At 37.6% G+C, this 24,931-nt stretch overlaps 1 protein-coding gene and 1 pseudogene across 1 annotated transcript; both read right to left on the bottom strand.

The window, feature by feature from the left end:
• Positions 1–663: 663 nt before the first annotated feature.
• LOC134666803 (acyl-CoA Delta-9 desaturase-like) lies at positions 664–11,492 on the bottom strand. The gene is made up of 4 exons (XM_063524100.1): positions 11,270–11,492; positions 8,796–8,926; positions 1,719–1,924; positions 664–1,168 (listed from the first exon to the last, which is right to left on the bottom strand). Exons 1-4 carry the CDS (start codon positions 11,490–11,492, stop codon positions 664–666), a joined length of 1,065 nt encoding a protein of 354 aa, XP_063380170.1.
• Positions 11,493–17,376: 5,884 nt separating this feature from the next.
• LOC134666954 (acyl-CoA Delta-9 desaturase-like) lies at positions 17,377–24,254 on the bottom strand (annotated as a pseudogene).
• Between the last annotated feature and the right edge of the window lie 677 nt (positions 24,255–24,931).

Here is a 24,931-nt window from a genome sequence, read left to right as displayed (position 1 = left end):
ATGTGAAATTTTAAATACAATGTAAGGAATTGAATAAAAAAAATTACAAAAAAATATTACAGGAATTGAATAGTAAAAAACAAACAAAGAAGTGTTTTGTTTTTAGGGTTCATGTGTGCATGCGGGATGTATGTTTCATTGTCTATTTTGTCAAAAAAAAGTGTGTTTAATGAACATTTGTGAATTATGTTGAAATATTTGCCAAACTACAACTCTAGTAGGTACTAAAGTCACCGGCTTCATTATTATATATTAAATTTTTAAATTATTCTTGAGAAATTAAAACAAGTTTGTAAAATACATAGAAACTCCAAAGTTTAATTTCTCATCCATTTCCTATATAATCACATATATATGTATAGACTAGGTACAAAAATACTTTAGCAAATACTCAACTAAATAAATAACATTCGACGAGAAGGCTAACAAAATTAATCATTATTGTTCACAAAGACGGGACTTAAGGTGACAGTCCATTTCCAACGACAGCTGCACTACTGTTCATTTTACTATGGAAATTGACAATGACAGCGACGCGTTAAGTACCGGTAGTGCAGCTGCGGTTAGAAATGGAATGTTACCATTAATCGCGTAAAATTAATTAATTTATTTATAGACGAGACTTAATAATTTGTAAAAACCGTAAAAGTTTAATCAGTATAATTAATCACCTTTAGGGTATATTCTTACAGCTGCTGCCACCTCTTCTTTAGTCTGGTCCTTGTCACCCCATCCCCAAATTTGGTGCGATCCATCTCCAGTACGCATAACACGTTTCCGAATGACGTCATCAGGGATGGTCTTCAGATCATAAGCCCAACCGATCCACGCAAAGAAATTTATAAACGCCGTAGTCAACATAAACGTGTTTCCTCCAAGTTCCGACGTCTTATAATCCCAAGGAAAGGCGTGATGGTAGTTATGGTAGTTTTCTCCCAATATTATCGGAGTGAGATAACTAATTTCTGTAGCCAACATGTTTTTGTCGTAGGGCCTGTACCCCCATGTGTGGAGGGCGGAGTTAACTAAAGCCACAGCGTTGTATGTGCAGACATGGTGGAACAACACGGTCACAAAGAAGGCGTTTGTCCAGGTCTCGTTCCAGAAGTAGACCGGGGTGATAGTGGGGAGGATGAGGCAAATAATCGTGACTAGGATTGCGTAATATCTGCAACAATTTGTTATATTTAAGGAAGATTAGGATAGGCTACTCACTTTAGGCACACACTAGCTACGCGAGTTAGTTTTAACGTTGCAGAATTATATAGGTATTTATCCACCATCAACTAGCCTCTACACGTTGGTATAACTATTCGTATGGTTTTAAAACGTCGGGATCCTCTTGAGAGATTACCTGCCGATGAATGACATTGTTACCTTTTGTTAGACCAAACCACTAATTACCTGTGCAAAATGAAATGCAATAACAACAAAAGATTCTAAGTATACAGATGTCATCTTTACCGCTTGAAGAATAGTGTAAAAATTACAATGTTAGGTGCTCGATATGAGACCTTTAGTAATCATTCAAGTGGATTCCGATATTTTAAAACCATACGACTATACCTACCTGAAAAAAAGTTCTTGGTGTCGTCGCTAAGGTCCAGTCCCATTGACTTGCGTTTGAACTCGGTGTATTTTTCCATTAGATGTTAGTAGCCGTTTTATAAGAAAATTTAATTCAATCTCAGCGTGAGAAAGCCGTTCTTGCTACTCACTTTCGCTGGAAGTGCAGTATTGGGTTAGATTCTACGTCGCTAAGGTCCATCCCCTTGCTCTTGCGTTCGAACTCCGGGTGTTTGTCCATCATCAGCCACCCGACGTGGGAGAAGAAGAACCCTCGCGTGGCGTTGTGCGGGTCAGCGTCCGTGTCCGCATACTTGTGGTGCATGCGGTGGTCGCGCACCCAGTTTATCACCGAGTACTAATTACAAAAAGCCATAAGTCAGGAAAATATAATATATGATAACAACCAAAATCTGGACATTCTCTTTAGCGTTACTTGGAAGTCGAAGGTGGAAATTTTGCGAGAAAGGGAAATATTAAAAGATGTGGAGTTGATAATAGGTTAGACCGAATGAGCAACAAATGAAAAGATTACGGAATCGGGTAGACATCATTTTTCATTAAAACGATTTGGAATTTTCAGACAAAGAAACATGTTAGGTCGTCTTAATGTATCATATGACGATGACTTATAATAAACATTACAGAAGGAAAAGTTGAAGGAAAGCCTTAAGATTACCAGTTCGCTGTATGAGGATGGAAGTCGGGAGGTGTATTGATACAACCAGATTCTAAATAAGACTACATTTTATTCATAAAGATCATCGATTATATAGCATTGAAATACACGTACATAAGCATCTATAGTTCTATACACTACATCTCCCACGGAGGGAAAGAAAAAAAAATAAGTACAAGTATTTTTTTTTGTTCAAATGATCACGTTTTAAACAATGAAATTATCTGATCTTATCATTACTTAGAACTAATTAGTATATTAAGAGTTTCAAGTCTTGTTTATAATAATACAGACAATGCTGATCGAATTACAAATACATTTATGCATCAACCACAGTAAAAAAAAAATAGACAGTATGCTAACATTGTTTTATGGTATGAAAGGCTTAGTTCTGTTTTTGTGAATTACATCATATTTACCATTTTTAATTATTTTTACATTGGGTGGAATATCTTTTACTACAATATATGGTCCTGAATATAAGCTTTGGAGTTTATTACCAGTCTCGTTTTTTATTAAAATTTGATCGTTGGGTTTATATGTAACTGGATTTATATAGGAGTCGTACCTGAATTTACGCTGTAATTTACTAGAATATAAGTTGTCACGTGCCTCTCTCTGTGTAACTTGTAAACGATACTTTAGTTCTTTTGGATAATCATCATAGTTATAAAGCGGGTCTATGGATGTGACTAAGTTATTTGGTAAATTACACTGCTTGCCGTAGACTAATTCGAAAGGGGTGAACTGCGTTTCCGAGTGCACTGACGTATTATAAGCGAAACTCCAAAAGGGAAGCCATTCACTCCAAGCCTCGGGGTGATTGTCGGTCTGTATGCGTAGAAATGCACCTAAATGTTTGTGTGAATTTTCGAGAGATCCAATAGATTGGTGATGATAAGCGGTAGAGTTAATTTGATTGATATTTAAAATTTTACATACCTCTTTCATAGTTGTGGAGATAAATTCTGTGCCTCTGTCAGTTGCTATGGTGTTTGGTATGCCATGTTGAAGTATGAAATTGTTTACAAAACATCTGGCAACCTCTGCTGAAGTTTTAGAAACAAGGGGATATGCACAAACGTATTTAGATAGTTCGCATTGTAAAGTTAGAATATATGAATGATTATAATTATCCTTATCTAGAGGGCCCACTATATCTAAGAATATTTCTTCAAACGCAGAGTGCGCTGTTGACGTCACGACCATAGGTTCTTTTATCTGAACCGTATATTTTTGGCGCTGGCACTTTTCACACTTACTTACGAATTCTTTAATATCGTTTTCAAGGCCAGGCCAGTAATAGTATTTTTTCAAATTGTTATACATTCTCCTTATACCCGCGTGGCCACTCGTGGGTAAAAGGTGAAAATCATTAAGTATGACTCTTTTATCGTCTTTGTCATAAATTCGCTTTACTTCATTTAATATATGTAGTTGTGGTCCGGACCAATTCACCATATTTTGTATTTCGCTAACTAATTTGTCGACAAATATATTATTATTTTTATTTTTAATGAAGTATATGTCTTCAACTTTTATTTTCTTACATAACTCACTAAGTTCTCTCACAAAAGCGGCTCGCGTCAGTTGTGATTGAGATACTTGTTTAATATAAATTGTCTTTCTTTCCTGGCTATAACATAATGTTTTACTCTCGAGATTAATTCGTTTTTCTCTTTTTAACCTATCTATACTTCTTATATCCAGAAATCTCAACTCTACGGAATCCTTCGGTTTGCTATGTGTTGCTACAACTCTTGGTTGATCAGACCTGTCGTCAGTAGAAACCATATCAACCGGGGATACCGCATCCATCCTTCTTTTCTGCGCTCTAGTCATCACGTTAATTACATGTTCATTCATTTCTTTCAATTCCTCTGACGTAATGCGTATCCGGGACAATGCGTCTGCAGCCACGTTGTCCTTGCCTTTCACATATTCAACCACGTAATCGTACTCTTCTAATGCCATTCTAAATTTTAATAATCTACTCGAGGGATCTTTCATATTGAATAAGTACACGAGAGGCTTATGATCGGTACATATTTTAAATTTACGCCCGTACAGATATGGCCTAAAATGTTTAACTGCCCAAACCACGGCGAGCAATTCCTTTTCCACTGTTGGGTATTGAACTTCTGCTTTATTTAAGCTCCTACTTGCGTAAGCTATGGGTAATCCATTTGCATTTGATAGAATTGCACCTATTGAAAATTTGGAAGCATCTGTTTGTACGATAAATTCATTTTCCTCTGAAAAATCAGGATATTGTAAAACTGGTGGTGATACCATACAGTCTTTAAGACACTCGAATGCTTTTTGACAGTTATTATCCCATTGAAACTTAATATTTTTCCGACATAACAAATTCAAGTAATAAGCTTTTTCGGCAAAATTTGGAATGAATTTTCGGTAATAATTTGCAAAAGCTACAAAACGTTTCACCTCCTCTATGCTTTTAGGAACTGGATAATTCTTCATAATTTCAATTTTAGATGGATCTGGCAACACTCCATTACCTGATACGACATGTCCTAAATAAAGTATATCTTTTCGCAAAACATCACATTTTCCCGGATTCAATTTTAAATTTACGCTCCTAAGTCTTTCAAAAACATCCTGTAAATTTTTGTTGTGTTCATTTAAATTACGGCCGAAAATTATGAGATCATCTAGGTAAACAAAACATTTTTGATAAGTTAATCCAGCCATTGCCATGGTCATCATCCTGGAAAATGAATTCGGACTAGTTTTACACCCTTGGGGCATGCGGGTCATTTGCCATCTACCCCCACAGAAAGCTGTATATTTTCTACTGTCTGGCTCTAACTCGACGTTGTAATAACCCTGATTTAAGTCTAAATGAGTAAAATAAATACTACCGGATAACGAATCTAAAATCTCTGTAATGTTGGGAAGCGGGAATTTATCGTCTGTAATACAATTATTTAGTTTTCGGTAATCCACTACCAATCGCCATTTCTTGTTTCCACTGCTATCCGATTTTTTAGGCACTAGTAATATTGGGCTTGACCACTCGCTTCTACACGGCTCTATAATACCTTGTTCTAACATACTATCTAACTGTCTTTGTACTTCACCTTGTTGGGAATATGGCAGCCTATACGGTTTAGAGTACACTGGTTGTACATCCTGTTTTAAAGTAATTTTATGCTTATAAATGTTCGTTGTCGTTAATTTGTCCCCTGGCAAATAAAAAATATCGCAGTATTTAGCACACAATTTCTCAATAGAAATTTGTTCCTCTCTATTTAAGTGACTAATCTTTAAATAAGAAAACATATTTTTAACCCGTTCCGCATTTTGCTGCGTTTCGCCAAACATACATACATCATAATCACTTGCTTTGTGAATAGTCGGGTTTAATTTGTCAATTATCAAATCATTTTCAGTCGTATTAAGCAAACGTATCTTTCCATTGTTAGGTTTCACTAATGCACTAGCCATAAACAATCCGGGTTGAATCTCATTCGCGCACACCACACATTCCTCTTCCATATTCGTCTTTATGTAACGTATAGATTCCGACCTAGCCGGTACCGTCAAACGGTTGCTATCCTCTATAAATAGCGGTAATATTATTTTACAATCTATACCATTCCTTAAAGTCAAAGTGCTATCATAGTAGTCTATAGTTGACGTGTACTTTCTGAAAAAGTCATGTCCTAAGATGCCGCCAGCCGTACATGGCAAAGAATTGAAAACATAAAACTTTTGATTAAGGCTATGATCTCCATAATTAAGGTCTAAGTAAACATATCCGATAGGTTGGACTTTGCCGCCTAATCCGCTGACTACTACATTATCGTTATGGATTGGAATATTCTGATTATGTATGTACTTATATTTTATAGCACATATAGTAGAACCCGTGTCAACTAAATATTGAGTCGAAATTCCGTTACCAAAAGATAACTCTACATAACTATGTTTCTTATTGCTGTTAATTAAAATATATTCTTCAGTCACGAAAAAACTGATTCTCGTTACTATCCGTCATTACATGTACTTGCTGTTGACTGCGTATCCCGTTGTTCCTAGCTCTGTTGGAATAGAATTGGGACCTACCTCTATTCTGCTGGTAAGGCCTCGTTGCTCCTCGGGCAGCCGCAGGTTGGAAGCCACGTCCCGTACCTCGCTGTCGGCTACTGAACCCGTACCTTGCCGTTTGATGGCCGCGTGTTGAGTACGACCTGCCACGGTGTCCCCTAGAGTATGAGGATGATGGGCCTCTGAAATATCTCGAATTATAATTATGATTACGTGCCATTGTCAAAATCCCTTCAGACGTACTTGGAGTGGAGCGGTCGTAATCGATGGCAGCTTGAACTGCATCTTTTAGGGTGGTAAAATTCCTTGCAGCGATTATAGTGCTGAGTCTGCGATTTCGCAGCCCATCAGCGAAGCTCTGAATAGCCTGGCGTTCATTTAAGGGTCGCAATACCTTATAATTATCGGCATTATCCCCCGCCTGGGACAAAGTAAGATCGACAAACATTTCTGCTAATTGTTTACCGTAGTCATCGATAGACATTTCGTTTTGTTTTAAACTTAAAAGTTGTTTTTGTAAACATGGCACTGACTTTTTTGGTAAAAGTTCATTTTTTCATATCCGTGATTAAAGCGTCAACGGTAGTATATTCTGGTAGCAGCTTTAGTTTAGCTGACTGAGAAAGCCTACTCTTTAAGACGAAGGTTACCAGTTTCATTTTTGAATCGTTATCGAGAAGCGATTGATAATATTCAATACCGTCAATTAAATTCTGAATTTCATTAATATCATCTTTCATTACTGGTAATAAACTCAAAGCCGTTTTTAAATTAAACTTCTCCATCTCGGACATATTAGCTTCACTACACAATCCTAAAATTTCTGCATACAATGCATCAAACTGACTACAAAATTTCTTTATAGTTATAAGCTCTTCGTTTTTTATACTCTCTTCTATTTCTTCTAAACTATCCAAAAAACTAGAATAATCAGCATGCACAGCTTGTGCTTCAATCAACTTATTTTTAACAATTTGTCCTACTCTTCTCTTAGGACCGATTTTAATTAAATATTGTCTTATAACAGTTAACTGCTTAATTAAATCTAATAATTCATCTGCCATACTAATTCATAATTAATATTAAAAGATATATTCGCCTTAAGCTATTGCTACCTGATATGCTAATTATAAACCAATTAAGTTCTAATCTTACTCATTGTCCGGTGAGTAGGTACAGACGGCTACACATGGCACGGAGGGTTACGCGCACAAAACTTTACACTGCACTTTTTATTTCGACGCTTTTGTTCATTAAGCTGTATATAGTCCGTATTCCGCAACAAAAGTTCACACACGCACGTAGTTAAACCTCGTTTTCCGATTTCGGCGTCCGGCGAAAAATTGAGCTCCTCAATGCGTGCCCGCGTATCTCCTCACGTATCCACCTTTTGTGGCATCTTCTATAAAAGTAGTATGCAGCACCCAAGCATATGATACCAAAGAAGCATACCACCACGACGAGCAGAATATTTGTGGTATTTATACTCTTAACCACCTCGGCGCTGTTGCTGGAGCCCCCGGCAGCATTCTGGGCTATAACGACCTCTTCTTTTGTTTGCGAAGACCCCATCTTCGTACCGCACTTATAATTTCGTATTTTAAATGAGTCCTATGTTGAGCACCGTCTTTAATTTTATTTGTTCACCACCAAAGATTTAGTCCTTGATAAATATATGGAACACTTTCGCGCGCGGTAGTCACGGTCGCGGACGTCGCGATAGGCAGCGCGCAAAGCGCTGCGATGGCAGGATCGCCATATGAGGATGGAAGTCGGGAGGTGTATTGATACAACCAGATTCTAAATAAGACTACATTTTATTCATAAAGATCATCGATTATATAGCATTGAAATACACGTACATAAGCATCTATAGTTCTATACACTACAGCTGGATGATATCAGCCTGTCGGTTGTTCGGAACCTTTAGTGTTTAACTTACAGGCTCTATCGTCCGGCAAACTGATAATCTGTGGGCCCCTTTAATGTTTAAAGCGTAAAAGTAAGTACCTTTATTTATTTTATGTTACCTATATCAAAATAATAGTTGAAAAGTGGGATGAATAGCGTCTAGAACTGGGGGAAGAGCTTGTTCTTACAGAAGAAAGCTTGTTCTAAACGCAGACAGACATGGCAAAGCAAAAAGGTTTGACCACGGAACCGCCCGAGCCCGTGCCCGTGGAGCCGCACGGTTTGTAAAAACTACCAATAGCGTTTTGGACGTGCCAAAGAGCTATGTTGAATTTGACAACTTAATTCCTATTTATTTACAAACAAGATATATACAGTGGTATTACTAAAATAAATTAATTACTACCTTATAAGTACGTAAATCAAAAATAGGCCCTTGAGGCATTGTACCAAGGATGCTGGCGGCATTTTCTCGTTGTATCGCTATGCTGATACCTTGTGCGAGGTAGCCGCCAGCTCTTCGGTCACCAACCAGACGCTTTCCTATTTTACTGGTGAATCTTACCTGGAGAGCACTAGTTTGAAAGATCATAAGGATGAGTTGGAGAGGCCATTTAGCCTTGTAGGCCCTGTGGCTCCAGAGCCTGTGGGCACCCGCCGCTACGCCCATAACTGATGTCACATACAAAAAGATGGCTGTGGAATAAATTACGAGTAAATAATAAATAGTAAATTTCTTGGGTAAAAAATCTTATTATAATACTGTTCCCCTAGTGTAAATTTCATTCTATAGCGTGACGTGACTTGACGTACATACGCATTTGTGTTAAGTGTCATTTTATACGGAGGTTTGAGTTTCCAAAACGTCCCGCTTGGCACGCTGTTCAAAATCCCATACAAAAATAGACATAACGTAAACGCGAACGCTCGTCACGCTAGCGCTATCCAATGAAATTTACACTAGGGTGTTCTGGTGTTTGCAACATTCCCGCTTAAACCGCGTTCTTAATGGGGTCTCTTCAGAATCTTTCATCAGCATCAGAAATCAGCGGGTTCTATATGTGTTATATGTGTGTTATGTGGTGTATACAGGATATTGACTCTTGGAGACCCTATACATCTCTAAGGATAACTTGATAAACTATAATCTTATAGTTCTGACACCTAGAGACTTTTACACCTCTAAATATTATAGATTTTTTTTGTGTGTTTTGTATCTGTATTTTGTATGTAATTCGACATTAAGAGACCATATAGATCTCTTAGTAATTGTAATATGTTAGATTGAATTGTTAGTTTTATTTTATAAAATTGTTGATGTTATCATTTTTGCTTTTATGTAAATTCAATGTTGACGTGTAAAAGTGCCCTTGTGGCCTATTTGCTGAATAAATGTTGATGTTTTGATGTTTTGATGTTGATGTTGTATGGCCCATACATGTAGGTATGTTCCGGAAAGAACAACTAACTCAAGCTGGTAGTCTTATCTTTTGTTGAGGCCATCATTTGATGCTGAGGAGCAACATATTAACCTGTGAGTATTGACCCGATCGCTACTTGACAAAATTAGATTCCAAAATATACCAATGAACTGAAAATAACAACATTGTCTGAGAAAGCCGAGTGAAAGCTTTTGTGTTTGACACGGGTCGAAAAGGTTAAAAACTGGCATTAAACCACTTCTTGCGATTCGTAGCCAAGCGGACCCCAAGCTCACATGCACCGTGACAAAAAGCTGGACCAACGCTTAGAAGAAGAAGTATTTAGTCCGTCAGTTTGGTGTCACTATAAATGAATGCAATAAGAATTTTATGTTTCGCGCGCGACAGAACGTGGAACTGTCTCGATCTAAGTAGGTCGGTTTAGCTTCATCATCTCAGCCTATATACGTCCCACTGCTGGGCACAGGCCTCCTCTCGAGCGCGAGAGGACTTGGGCTATAGCCCCCACGCTAGCCCAATGCGGATTGGGGACTTCACATACACCTTTGAATTTCTTCGCAGATGTATGCAGGTTTCCTCACGATGTTTTCCTTCACCGAAAAGCGACTGGTAAATATCAAATGATATTTCGTACATAAGTTCCGAAAAACTCATTGGTACGGAGCCGGGGTTTGAACCCGTGACCTCCGGATTGCAAGTCGCACGCTCTTACCGCTAGGCCACCAGCGCTCGGCTCGGTTAAAGATAAAGATAAAAAATTGTTTATTCAAGTAGGCATATTACAATGCGCTTATGAACGTCAAATAAACCTTTACCGGCTCCAACCGTACACCTCTGCCCCGAGAAGATTTAAATCCCCCCTCAATTGGAGGAGGGTATCCCAATATGGGACCGGCAACAAACTCGGCGGGACACATCTTTTCAAAACATTATTACATCTTATAATTAACATGCATTACGAGTAATTAAGAAAAATACAATTTAAATTACTATAGAATTCATGCAATTATACTCAGTGAGTACATAACTTTATACAAATACGTAGCTCTTTCAGAAAACATATCATATTCTTACAAAAGGAAAAGAAATAAAATCAATAAAAGAAATGAGAATACATATTATATGAATCTGACTGATTGTTATGAGATGCTTTCATACAATTTGATGTGCTTTTTACCTGAGCTGAGTCACCTTAACTCTACACATAATACAATGCTTTTAATTGCTACTTGTCGTTATTACAGTTTCTGGTTTGGACCATGCATGTTTGTCTGTCAAGTAGTCCTCGACTCTGTAATAAGCCTTCAACATCAATGACTTTTTTAAGTAATTCTTAAGAGCTGGAAAGGGCAATCTTAAAGCATCCTCTGGTAACTTGTTATAAAAATGAATGCATTGCCCAACGAATGACTTCTGTACTTTACGAACACGAAACTTTCTGATAGCAAGCTTGTTTTTATTTCTAGTCTTATAGTTATGGACATCAGAATTCTTAGTGAAGGAGTCTAGATTCTTAACAACATAAATAATACTATCATATATGTATTGGGAAGCGACAGTTTAGCTTAACGGGTTATAAATAATATTCAAATCTTACTGAAGATATTTGTTTGCCATTTCGCCGACACCAGGGTCAGGTAGCCTCCATACAGCCCGGCTGTGTACAGCAGTGCGCCGTAGAAGATGATATGCTTCACGTATCGGTGTTCCCACGTGGCGTCTCCGGCTTGCTGGACCGGCGTCTTCGCCAGGGCCGCGTCCTCCGTCTCCACGTCATGCTCGAACAGCACACCATTCGCGTCCGTCTCTTGAGGAGCCATTCTTCCTGAAACCGTACGTGATGTTGTACACGTACAGTCGCCGTCAAATATATGTTTACACTTTTGCACCTTCCTCCCTTGTAAATAAGGCGGAAAATGTAAACATATCTTTGACTTCGCTTCGACTGTACCTACATTGCAATCAACAAACATCAATCAATCAATTAATTGTTGGTTGATGGGGACAACTCATCCCTTTACAACTAAATATAAATCAAAATAAAGTAGACATGTTTTCATATTTTTTCTATGATTCAAGAGGTTTGTTGATTTCCGTGATACAAAAATTTAAATTTATTTTAGCCTCCTATTATAACTGTTAAAACACTACATCAACGTCCTCGTTATTTATTACAATTGCACTCACCAGATATGTGCAGTCTCGGAAGTATGAATTAGACAATTTCATCTTTCGGCTTATATTGTACTAGGCTACATTGTAAGGGCTACTCACACATAAAAAGTATACTTAGTTACACGTGCGTTCTTGCACTCTGAGAGCCTCCCGCGAACCACGCTCGACGTGTGGCCTCTCTGTTGCACTTGTTAATTCGTACGTAAGTGTGACAGTGGGGCAACAAGTCGAACGTGGTTCAAGATAGGCCCTCTGGTTGGTACACACACGCGCTAAACTTCTGCTCTAAATAATTATTCATAAGTTCATAACACTAGGTTAAAAATAGTTTTATGTACCTATATCTGGGGGCACGGCCGTGACCCGCCAAGATGCAAAAGGAAGTACATAATTATCTTTTCTCGGCATGTTTCGTCGTATTTTGAAGCGCTGGTAGCCTAGCGGTGAGAGCGTGCGACTTGCAATCAGGAGGTCGCGGGTTCAAACCCCGGCTCGTACCAATGAGTTTTTCGGAACTTATGTACGAAATATCATTTGATATTTACCAGTCGCTTTTCGGTGAAGGAAAACATCGTGAGGAAACCGGACTAATCCCAATAAGGCCTAGTTTACCCTATGGGTTGGAAGGTCAGATGGCAATCGCTTTGGTAAAAACTAGTGCCTACGTCAAATCATGGGATTAGTTGTCAAGCGGACCCCATCAGGCTCTCATGAGCCGTGGCGAAATGCCGGGATAACGCGAGGAAGAAGAAGCGCTCCGCCCCGGTTTCGCACGTGTTAACAAATTATACAACTAAACCTTCCTCAAGTATCACTCTATATATTGATAGGTGAAAACCGCTTCAAAATCCGTTCAGTAGTTTTTGAGTTTATCGCGAATAATACAATCATACAAACAGACAGACGCGGCCGGGGACTTTGTTTTATAAGGTGTAGTGATGCTAGAGAGCTGAAAATTGTAATATACTACCTATATAGTTAGTAGACTTATCAAAAACACCAAAATAGTCAACCTCAAAAACATTTGCCAAATTACAACTCTAAGGCCTACTTACACCATCCCACTAACCCAGGGTTAAGCGGTTACACCGTTAACACAGTGTTATTGTACTGGTAACTATGGTAACTCCAGGTTTAACCGGTTAACCTCGGGTTAGTGGAATTGTGCAAGTGGCGCTGGGCAAACCCTACTACTCAGTAGGTAATGTAGGTAGGTGCATATGCAGGAGGTATCGTTTTGCGATTTTTTGTTTCGTTTTCGAGAGTTTATAGAAATATTTGGTTTTAACTCGTAATTTAATTAGATTCCCTCTCAAATAAAACAAGAACTGAATTGTAAAATGTATTTATAAGTTTATTTTTTATAACACTTTAAATGCGTGTCCTCCCAATGACACCCCTACGTTACTCTAATCTTCGAACGAGCGAGCGAAGCGAAGCGAAGTTCTTACATTCGACTTCGGACACGCGGCCGGCTAGCGGCACGTCCCGGCATTTCGATGTTTTTAAGCTGAACTGTCAGAAGATAGTTTGATACTCAAGAACTTAAGTAAATTTGTCCTAATTTAAATGAAATTGGGTAAACGTGTAGTTGAGGGCAGTAAATTTTAGTCATTAAATTATGAGCAGGCTTTATCAAGAGGTTATTAAGCTAGGAGAGCTTAAAATGCTAAAAAGCTATTGTGAGGGTTCATGCATTTCTGGACATCTTTTTTGTAAGAAAGTATGGTCGAGTTTGGTATCAAATGAAAGCGCTCGGCTTGCACTTTTATAATATCGTCTTTAAATTTACCATTTTGAAATAATTAGCAAGATAAAAATAAACATAGTATAGGTATTTGACATTTGGCAAGAAACTATGGAAGGTAGAGGTTCTACACTCCATTCGTACAAGAAATATTACGGCTTACCACAGATACAGTTTATTTTAATCTCTATGGTGACTCAGTTAAAGGCTCCACAGAGCTTACAATTATAATTTGTCAAAGGACTGTCTCGTTTCAAACACAGACAGAGAGAATCATACTATCTTTGTCTTACACCAGTACTAGCACCCGAAAGAAAAGGACGAGTATAGTTTTTTTGTTCTTATTTACTGCCAAATTTGATTTGACAACTATATTCGCACGCGTTTTCAATCCATTGTCGACTTTAGCCTGGCCACAAGGCCACAGACGTTCGGAATGGGGTTAGCAACTGTCAAAGGTTTACATAGATGGCGCCATCATAGCTTGCCTCTTTGTCTATGAGATTTGGCTTAAATGACTGGCATCCAGGATATGTATATTCATTAAAAAACAAAAAATTTACACAATTCTAGGGATTGACAGGGAAAGCTATGCTGGCGCCATCTTCAAAATACTTCGACCGGCCAAGCCCATTTTCCGAACGGAATGACATTTGTAGAGCGACGTCCCGTTCCTACCTGTCATTCCGTACGGAAACTGAATGAAAATTCCGAACGTCTGCGGCCAAGGTAAGTGTGCAACAAAATTAGAGATGCACCGGATATCCAGTTACTATCCGGTATTCGGCCATTATTTTACTATCCGGCCGGTTAAAGGATGGTGACCTACTATCCGGCCGGATACCGGATAGTAACATTGCTTGATTTCGGAATAAACAAATTGGATTTAAGTAACAGACACGGTCATAATCATACTTGTTTATTATTTTAAAACAATTTAATCATTCCACTGACTTGCACGCGCACTCATTTCGAACCTAGAAATGAGTGCGCGAGTGTCCACGTGAAAGTTCACTAGGAAACAAGTCAAACCTGCAGAATGCGCACCTGAAAAACCGAAATGTTGGTATAGTTCCGTTGGCCGAATATTCGGCGGCCGGATACCGGATATTCGGCCGATGGTCAGGCCGAATATACGGTATCCGGTATCCGGCCAAACAACTATCCGTTGCATCTCTAAACAAAATATAGATGAAGATGGCGGCCATGCACTATGTCATAAAAATCGTCATGGATATCGTTTTTTAGGTTTTGGGGGGCGCAGATTTCGAAAATGATGATTATTTTGAAATCCAACATGGCGGCCATGCACTATGTCATAAAAGTCGTCATGGATGACGTTTTATAGGTTTTAGGGGGCCCTTATTTCGAAAATGATGACCATTTTGGAATCCAAAATGGCGGCCATGCACTATGTCATAAAAGTCGTCATGGGTGTCGTTTTATAGGTTTTAGGGGCCACAGATTTCGAAAATGATGACCATTTCGGATTCCAAAATGGCGGCCATGCACTATGTCATAAAAGCCGTCATGGATGTCGTTTTATAGGTTTTGGGGGGCGCAGATTTCGATAATGATGACCATTTTGGATTCCAAGATGGCGGTCATGCACTATGTTATAAAAGTCGTCATGGATGTCGTTTTATAGGTTTTGGGGGGCGCAGATTTCGATAATGATGACCATTTTGGATTCCATAATGGCGGCCATGCACTATGTTATAAAAGTCGTCATATATGTCGTTTTATAGGTTTTAGGGGGCGCAGATTTCGAAAATGATGACTATTTTGGAATCCAACATGGCGGCCATGCACTATGTCATAAAAGTCGTCATGGATGTCGTTTTATAGGTTTTAGGGGGCCCCGATTTCGAAAATGATGACCATTTCGGAATCCAAAATGGCGGCCATGCACTATGTCATAAAAGTCGTCATGGGTGTCGTTTTATAGGTTTTAGGGGCCACAGATTTCGAAAATGATGACCATTTCGGATTCCAAAATGGCGGCAATCCACTATGTCATATAAGTCGTCATGGATGTCGTTTTATAGGTTTTGGGGGGCGCAGATTTCGATAATGATGACCATTTTGGATACCAAAATGGCGGTCATGCACTATGTTATAAAAGTCGTCATGGATGTCGTTTTATAGGTTTTGGGGGGCGCAGATTTCGATAATGATGACCATTTTGGATTCCAAAATGGCGGCCATGCACTATGTTATAAAAGTCGTCATATATGTCGTTTTATAGGTTTTAGGGGGCGCAGATTTCGAAAATGATGACCATTTTGGAATCCAACATGGCGGCCATGCACTATGTCATAAAAGTCGTCATGGATGTCGTTTTATAGGTTTTGGAGGGCGCAGATTTCGAAAATGATGACCATTATGGATTGCAAAATGGCGGCCATGCACTATGTCATAAAAGTCGTCATGGGTGTCGTTTTATAAATTTTAGGGGGCACAGATTTCGAAAATGATGACCATTTTGGATTCCAAAATGGCGGCCATGCACTATTTCATAAAAGTCGTCATGGATGTCGTTTTATAGGTTTTGGGGGGGGCGCAGATTTCGAAAATGATGACCATTTTGGATTGCAAAAAGGGCGGCCATGCACTATGTCATAAAAGTTTCATGGGTGTCGTTTTATAGGTTTTAGGGGGCACAGATTTAAAAAATTATGATCATTTTGGATTCCAAAATGGCGGCCATGCACTATTCGAAAAGATTATTTATTTATTAGGTATATTTGATTATTGATGAGGAAATGGATATTCCGATGTAATACTATCTACTTGTTTGTTACTTATGCTTTTTTTTGACATTTAGATTTTATTCTAGAAATTCTAGACTAGTATTTTTTTATACAATTTTTTTTTTAATGTTTGACGATCCTTTTGTGAAATTCTTAGTGTTAAATTTGACATGTATAATAATCCAATTTTATTATGGAATAATATTAACATCAATAAATTGCTCTGATAATTAGATTAAGATTAATTACGATTCATAAGAGCTTGTTGCTAGGCATACATGAATAAAGTATATTTTGATTGATTGATTGATATGTCATAAGGATGTCGTTTTATAGGTTTTGGGGGGGCTCAGATTTCGAAAATGATGATTATTTTGGAATCCAAGATGGCGGCCATGCACTATGTCATAAAAGTCGTCATGGATATCGTTTTATAGGTTTTAGGGGGCCCTGATTTCGAAAATGATGATCATTTTGGAATCCAAAATGGCGGCTTTGTAGTATGTCATAAAAGTCGTCATGGATGTCGTTTTATTGGTCATGATCATCATTTTCGAAATCTACGAAATCTACACACCTGTTTCAAATAAGGTATAGGTAGGTAGATACTCCACCGACAAGAGCTATGCTCTTAAATTATGATGATGATGAGGTAGATGCATCCTAGTAAGTCAACAACATCTATATCTACTATCGAATTGTACTTTTGATTGTAGTACGAAATGTAATCTGAAAGGAGTAAAGTAATATATTCCCGTAATGAGGAATCTACATTGATTCCAATTACTAGTAATTGTAGTATTCGAAAATTGATTCCTGATTCCTCAAATGGAATTGTACTTAGTAATTCGGTATTGTTAGATTACAAAGTAATCTGGGAATCGGTAATCAGATTACAAAGTAATTTCAAGTAATCGTGGAATCAGGAATCAATTACGAAATGCCCATCTCGGACTTAGTAGCACTGCATTCAATTGATCTTCTTGGCGAACCGCGAGTTCACAGTTCGGGGCGAACTACTAGTATATATTAATCATGCTTAGGGTATATTCTTACAGCAGCAGCAACCTCTTCTTTAGACTGGTCCTTGTCGCCCCACCCCCAAATTTGATGCGAGCCATCTCCAGTACGCTTAACACGCTTCCGAATGATGTCATCAGAAATAGTCTTTAAATCATTAGCCCATCCAATTCTCGCACATAAATTTATAAACGCTGTAGTCAAATTAAACGTCGTGATCCCGCTGAGTTCTGACGGCATATAATCCCAAGGAAAAGCGTGATGGTAGTTATGGGCGCTTACTCCTAATTAAAAATAACAATAAATATAAATTATAATATTAATTATAATTGAAAAAAGTTATTTCTGTAGCCGCCATGTTCTTGTCGTAGGGCTTATTGTACCCCCATTTGTGGAGAGCGGAGTTGACTAATCGAATGGCGTTGTATACGCAGAAGCGGTGGAACATCCCGGGCACTAACATGGCGTTTATCCAGGTCTTGTTCCAGAAGTAGACCGGGATAACGGTGGAAAGGATGAAGCAAATAATGGCGGCCAGGATTACGTAATACCTAATAAGGAAAACACAGAGTTTAATAAAGTAATACTAGTAACTCCTCGCACATCTCTGGTGGCAGCCTTAAAAGTCATAAGAGTCCGAATATTTTACAAAGACCCGTTGAAACACTTCCTGAGCAATCAAGGAGTGAGAGTTTCACTGTCTCACTGTAGGTACTTTATAGAGTTTTATATTGATTTCCGTTTGTGTACCTAATTATTTAATTATACTTAATTTCACAATTTTCGTTTCATTAACGACGGCTTTATGGACCTCTTTCATCGACCTCCCGTTTTGTCTACATGTATCTTGTCACCAACCGCCCCTAAACCTCGTAAATTACGACTAGATGGCGTTACCAGAGTCATGTAAAGTAATGTGTACGTTTTAATGTCATTATCGTATGCCCAAACAATACTACAGTACGTTTTTATGATTTGGTTCACTCGTAAAGATTTTTTCTCAAACATGCAATGAAATATTGATGTTATGTTCCTTATAATAGGCTGCGAAGTATGACGTTTCAGGTGCGGCTAGGACAAAAGGTCGTTAATGGAATTTCATACACATCTTGCAGGCCTAGGCCGGCAAAGTCCTCTTTTTTAATTTTCATGTCACAGATATTTGTGACACAGCATCGTGGTATTCATCCATTAAAAAAAACTAGAGGCAGTATTTGCTTTATGGTTCGTAATGACCAGAGCTCGGATAGGGTGAGCTATTTGCCTTATATATGACATAAGACATGTCAAATTATAAGGCAAATAGCTCACCCTATCCGAGCTCTGGTAATGACACTCTGCCACTACGCCTATAAAAAAAAAAACAATGTTTGCTATAATTTGCAGTTTTATTTATATAAAATCAACATGAACTTAATAAATAATACATTCTATAATTTTATAATTTTAAATTATAAATTTAACTACACAAATAAAAACATTTAAAATATTTCATCTAAACGTTAGCGGTAAAAAGGTCTACTCAAACACGCGTAGTTATATTTTTTAAATTGTTATGGAGGTAAAGTTGAAAAATATTCATTCTGTTTTATTGGATTTATGGTGCGTTGTTGATTTTTTGATTTTAATATGAGTTCCGACGAAATAATGAAATTAATATTAATTGTAATCGTAGGTTTTGGAATTGGCAGCGTAAGCAGAATTGATTTTAAATAACTTGCTGCCTCTCCCGCCAAGTCAAAGACGAAGTATGTATATGGTTGCTTATGGCAATTTTATTATTTGAGAAACTAAGAAAAATGGCTTACAGTTTATTAGAAACAGTTTTGTGGCATATTTTAAATGAATGTAACTACAAATTCGTCAACACTGTGGAAATTATACTTATTTACTCCATGCATAAAGCAACGATGTATGTGAAACATGATATCAATATGAAAGACTATGTAAACTTATGTGACGAAAACGACAGTCAGACGGATACAAGGCGAAAAAATCAAAGATACATGAAAATATACGGGTAGTAAAAATACACGACTCGTGTGAAACATACGCGTGATAATGATATAGGTACGTGTTGGTTATATTTTGGGTGTAGTTTACTTTTAGTTTTTTCTATAAATAAAACTTGGGTTTCGTGGATTTTTTATTTTATTTATTTCATTGCATGTTTGAGAAAAGCACTATACATACCTCGGCGGGAAATGGGGTTGCCCGCGCTCAGACCTATCCGGCCTCGCTTAGCTCGGCCGTCTATATGTCTTCGGCCGGCAACCCCTTTCGTCCCGGCCTCTGTAGTAATGTACTATTACTTTCTCAAAAGAATATCAATAATTCACTTACTTGAGAAAAGAAAACATAACATGCACAACTTAGCTGAGAGTATGATACTTAATGTAAGCTTAATCTAAGCTAGTGAGCGTAAACATTCATCCAATCACAAAACCATAAAAGTTACAATTTGCCGGTAGGATTATAAAAACACAAACAAGTTTAAAGGTAAACACGATCGCTTACGCGCACGGATTAGCTTCAAAATCGATTGAATTCCCTTGCTTTGTTGCTGAAAAGCACCAGAGACCAGAGCGAAGGATGTTTCTCTAAAATCTACCCGATGATATGGGACCGGCAACAAACTCGGCGGGACACATCTTTTCAAAACATTATTACATCTTATAATTAGCATGCATTACGAGTAATTAAGAAAGTACAATTTAAATACTATAGAATTCATGCAATTATACTCATTGAGTACATAAATTTATAGAATTTGATATACAAAATTAACATATATGTACATGAAATCATACAAATACGTAGCTCTTTCAGAAAACATATCAAATTCTTACAAAAGGAAAGAAAATAAAATCAATAAAAGAAGTGAGAATACATATTATATGAATCTGACTGATTGTTATGAGATGCTTTCATACAATTTGATGTGCTTTATTACCTGAGCTGAGTCACCTTTAACTCTACACATAATACAATGATTTAATTGCTACTTGTCGTTATTACCGTTTCTGGTTTGGACCATGCATGTTTGTCTGTCAAGTAGTCCTCGACTCTGTAATAAGCCTTCAACATCAATGACTTTTTTAAGTAATTCTTAAGAGCTGGAAAGGGTAATCTTAAAGCATCCTTAGGTAACTTGTTATAAAAATGAATGCATTGCCCAACGAATGACTTCTGTACTTTACGAACACGAAACTTTCTGATAGCAAGCTTATTTTTATTTCTAGTATTATAGTTATGGACATCAGAATTCTTAGTGAAGGAGTCTAGATTCTTAACAACGTAAATAATACTATCATATATGTATTGGGAAGCTACAGTTAAAATATTAATTTCTTTAAAAAGTTCTCTTAATGATTCACGCACCCTTAAATTATATATAGAACGAATGGCTCTCTTTTGTAAGACAAATATAGTCTGTATGTCAGCTGCTTTGCCCCAAACCAGAATACCATATGACATTACACTATGAAAATAACTATAATAAACAAGGCGAGCTGTTTCAACATTAGTCAATTGTCTAATTCTCCTCATAGCGTAAGCGGCCGAACTTAATTTGTTTGCTAGTGTTCTTATATGAGGACTCCATTGTAAATTTTTGTCCAATGTTAAACCAAGAAACAGTGCTTTATCTACCATCTCTAAGCATTCATTATTCAAAAGTATCTTAGTATCGACTGGTTTAACATTCGGCAAAGAAAATCTAATGCATTTAGTTTTCTTAGCATTAAGGAGCAAATTGTTCATAGTAAACCAGTTAAGTACATTAACGAGTGTGCTGTTAATTACACTGTAATCGGTAGATTTACGATCAACATTAAAAAGTAATGATGTGTCATCAGCAAAAAGAACAATTTCACAAAGATTTTCTACTACACATGGCAAATCATTTATATAAACCAAAAACAGGAATGGACCTTGTGGCACTCCTAATTGGACTACAGTACCGCTAGACCGGGTTTTGTTTACAACAACTGTTTGTGTTCTGTTGCTAAGGTAATATATATATATATATAGTCCTCCACATCGATTTCGATGACGGCGACCTCAGCATTCAAGGGATTTTCCTCTTATGAGCTCTTATGTGGCTGGCCAGGCCAATCTTGTTTTTAAAAACTCTGTCACATTCACGGCAGTAGAGTTGACCGGCTGTGTTGTACGTATACACGTAGGAGGGCTTAGGCCTTTCCTTGCGTAATTGGCGTTTTACGTCTAGTGTCGCGACGCGGTTTTCCTCAAACGACTAAGGTAATAAGACTTAAAGTGGAGGGCATTTACTGACAGATCATAGTGTTCTAATTTCAAAATGAGCGTTCCATGATCCACACAATCAAATGCTTTAGAAAGATCACAAAATATGCCAATTGCATCACATGAATTTTCCCAAATATCATAAATATGTTTAATAAGTACCAAAGCAGCATCGGTCGTGGAACAGCCCTTTGTGAAACCAAACTGATTGCTTGTAAGTAAAGTATGTCTGTTGAAGTGACCCAGTAGATCATTTAACATTAACTTTTCAAAGACTTTACTTAGTACAGGAAGTATTGATATTGGACGGAAATTAGCCATATCACTCAAATCACCCGATTTAAAAAGAGATATGACTTTGCTATATTTCATAAGATCTGGAAAGACGCCTTGTGAAATTGAAATATTATAAATTACGGCTAAGTAAGGCGCTATTACGTCTAAGACATGACTAATGACTCTAATTATTACAGTTGTAATGTGAAAATGGTAACATACAGAGACTTTTTTGAATTTCATTTTTGAATAATTCCAAGCGACTACTAGTAATGGGTCTATATGTTATTGTTTGTGGAGTATCATGAATATCGCTTAAGAAAACAGCCCTTTGACCGCTATGATCAGAATGAAAACAGTTAAATATTTGCTTATCTATACATTCACAAATCACAAATATATTATCCAGACATGATGCACTAGTTACACCTACCCGAGTAGGTTCAAGAAACAAGTTAAATAAATTGAATGATTTAAACAAACACAGCATTTTAACAGTATTACTAGAGGACTCGAGCAAGTTAACATTAAAATCTCCACAGACTATAACATGTTTTTGGCCCTTACATACTAATTTCAGCACACTTTCCATTGTAGTTTCAAATGTGCTGAAGTCAGCTGATGGTGGTCTGTAAACACATACCATAATATATTTTTCTAATTCTACACAGGAAATTTGGATAATTCTTTCTATGGAATAAATTACAATATCTTTACGCTCTTTAGATTTCATGCAATTTTTAACAATTATCAGGGAACCACCATGAACAGCAGACTTTAGAGAAGTAGCAAAAAAACTGACTAATTTAAAGTTAACAAAATCATATAAAAACTGCCCATCTTTCAGCCAATGTTCAGTGATACACATAACTTCAACATTATTATTATCTAAAAATAAACCTATTTCTAATTCTTTGCTGGAAAAACCCTGAATATTCTGGTGAATAATATTCATACTCAGGCGTTTTTCCGCTGTCTTATAATCTAGTTTAAATGTAGCATGGGGTCCTTGACTTTGTCAGCTGACAGAGAATTAGCTATAACACTACTAAATCTATTTGGCTCAATATTATAGGCCAATAAATCCACTAGGTATACAAAATATTTCTTTGGCAGAAATACCTTCCTTGGAGCTAGCATGAAGCGCTCAATGAATTTATTTAAGTCAAAGATATGGTACTTTTTATTGACAGATATGGCATGGTACATCAAAGAATTGTAGTGTGCTATTATAGTCATAAGACATATTCTCTGCATAAGGCAGTGCACATAAAATGATTTTCCCCACACCAGATTTTTCAATAATATTTAAAGTGGACATCAACTCATCTATCTACTTTAAGGCTATTTCCTAATAAAATTACAAGTGTAGTACTGCTATCATAACATCCCTTTGAAATAAGGTCACATAAGTGAGACAAAGTAATGTTTTGATAACAGTAATTTGAGACTTTCTGCTCTAATCTGTAGCTTAATAATGGGCCTTGAGAAAACATGTTCTGTATTAGGTACTCACTTTCGCTGAAACTGCAGTATAGGATTGGCTTCGACGTCGCTAATATCCAGCGCCTTGCTCTTGCGCTCGTACTCCGGGTTCCGGGTGTTTAGTGTAATAACCTCCCGGACGCTTCGGGCCTTCGGCCCTACGCGGAGCTCGGCCTTCGGCCTTCGCAATAAAGATACTTGTACCATTGTTCTGTGTTTGAGCACTAACCTTCCGGACGCTTCGGGCCTTCGGCCCTAAGCGGAGCTCGGCCTTCGGCCTTCTTATTTAGACACTAATACTTTAGTTCTGTGTTTGAGTAATAACCTCCCGAACGCTTCGGACCTTCGGCCCTACGCGGAGCTCGTCCTTCGGCCTTCGCAATAAAGACACTTGTACCATTGTTCTGTGTTTGAGCACTAACCTTCCGGACGCTTCGGGCTTTTGGCCCTACGCGGAGCTCGGCCTTCGGCCTTCGCAATAAAGTCACTTATATTTTAGTTCTGTGTTTGAGTAATAACCTCCCGGACGCTTCGGGCCTTCGGCCCTACGCGGAGCTCGGCCTTCGGCCTTCGCAATAAAGACACTTGTACCATTGTTCTGTGTTTGAGTACTAACATTCCGGACGCTTCGGGCTTTCGGCCTTCGCATTTAGACACTTATACTTTAGTTCTTTGTTTGAGTAATAACCTTCCGGACGCTTCGGGCCTTCGGCCCTACGCGGATCTCGGCCTTCGGCCATCGCAATAAAGACACTTGTACCATTGTTCTGTGTTTGAGCACTAACCTTCCGGACGCTTTGAGCCTCCGGCCCTACGCGGAGCTTGGCCTTCGGCCTTCGCAATAAAGACACTTGTACCATTGTTCTGTGTTTGAGCACTTGACTGAAAATACTAACTGTAAATAATTCGATTTTGCCCCCTAATAAGATATATAACTATTGTCATCTTGCAGCGGATGATGCGCAATCTAATATGTTCATGAAGCTTCTAAAAACTTAAAAATTAAATTAGGTTAAAAAAGTTTTAAGTTAAACGGTTTTATTTTAATCAGAAGGTGTATCAAAAACTAGAAAAAAAAAATACTAATCGGAGTCCTATACACTTCCTATGTTCCTTTCTGGACAGTAATCATGCAAGACGGGTAGCATAGCAATGTAGTCTTCTCGAGTCGGATTCTTAACGCCACTTTTCGACACTATATCAGTGATTTAAGTATTAATCGATTTTTTTTCTCAGACTATAAATAAAAACTTGGGGCGTTAGTATTTAAAAATGTTGAGAAAGATCTATAAATATAAGAATATACAATGCAATGTGGAGCTTTCTGAGATAGGTTTGACGTAGGTAAAATTGTATTATGTTTTCTTTTACAAATATATAAATGTATTGTATTTTTCTTCTAACGCCCCACGTTTTTATTTTAGTCTGAGAAAAAAAATCGATTAATACTTAAATCACTGATATAGTGTCGAAAAGTGGCGTTTAGAATCCGTTTCAATTCCAAATGGTACAAAATGGTACTCTCTACCGAGGCTCT

Source organism: Cydia fagiglandana, chromosome 8, assembly GCF_963556715.1.
Source record: "Cydia fagiglandana chromosome 8, ilCydFagi1.1, whole genome shotgun sequence".
Classification (NCBI taxonomy): domain Eukaryota; kingdom Metazoa; phylum Arthropoda; class Insecta; order Lepidoptera; family Tortricidae; genus Cydia; species Cydia fagiglandana.
The sequence above is the reverse complement of the archived record's forward strand: the minus strand, read 5'-3'. Positions and strand labels throughout refer to the sequence as shown.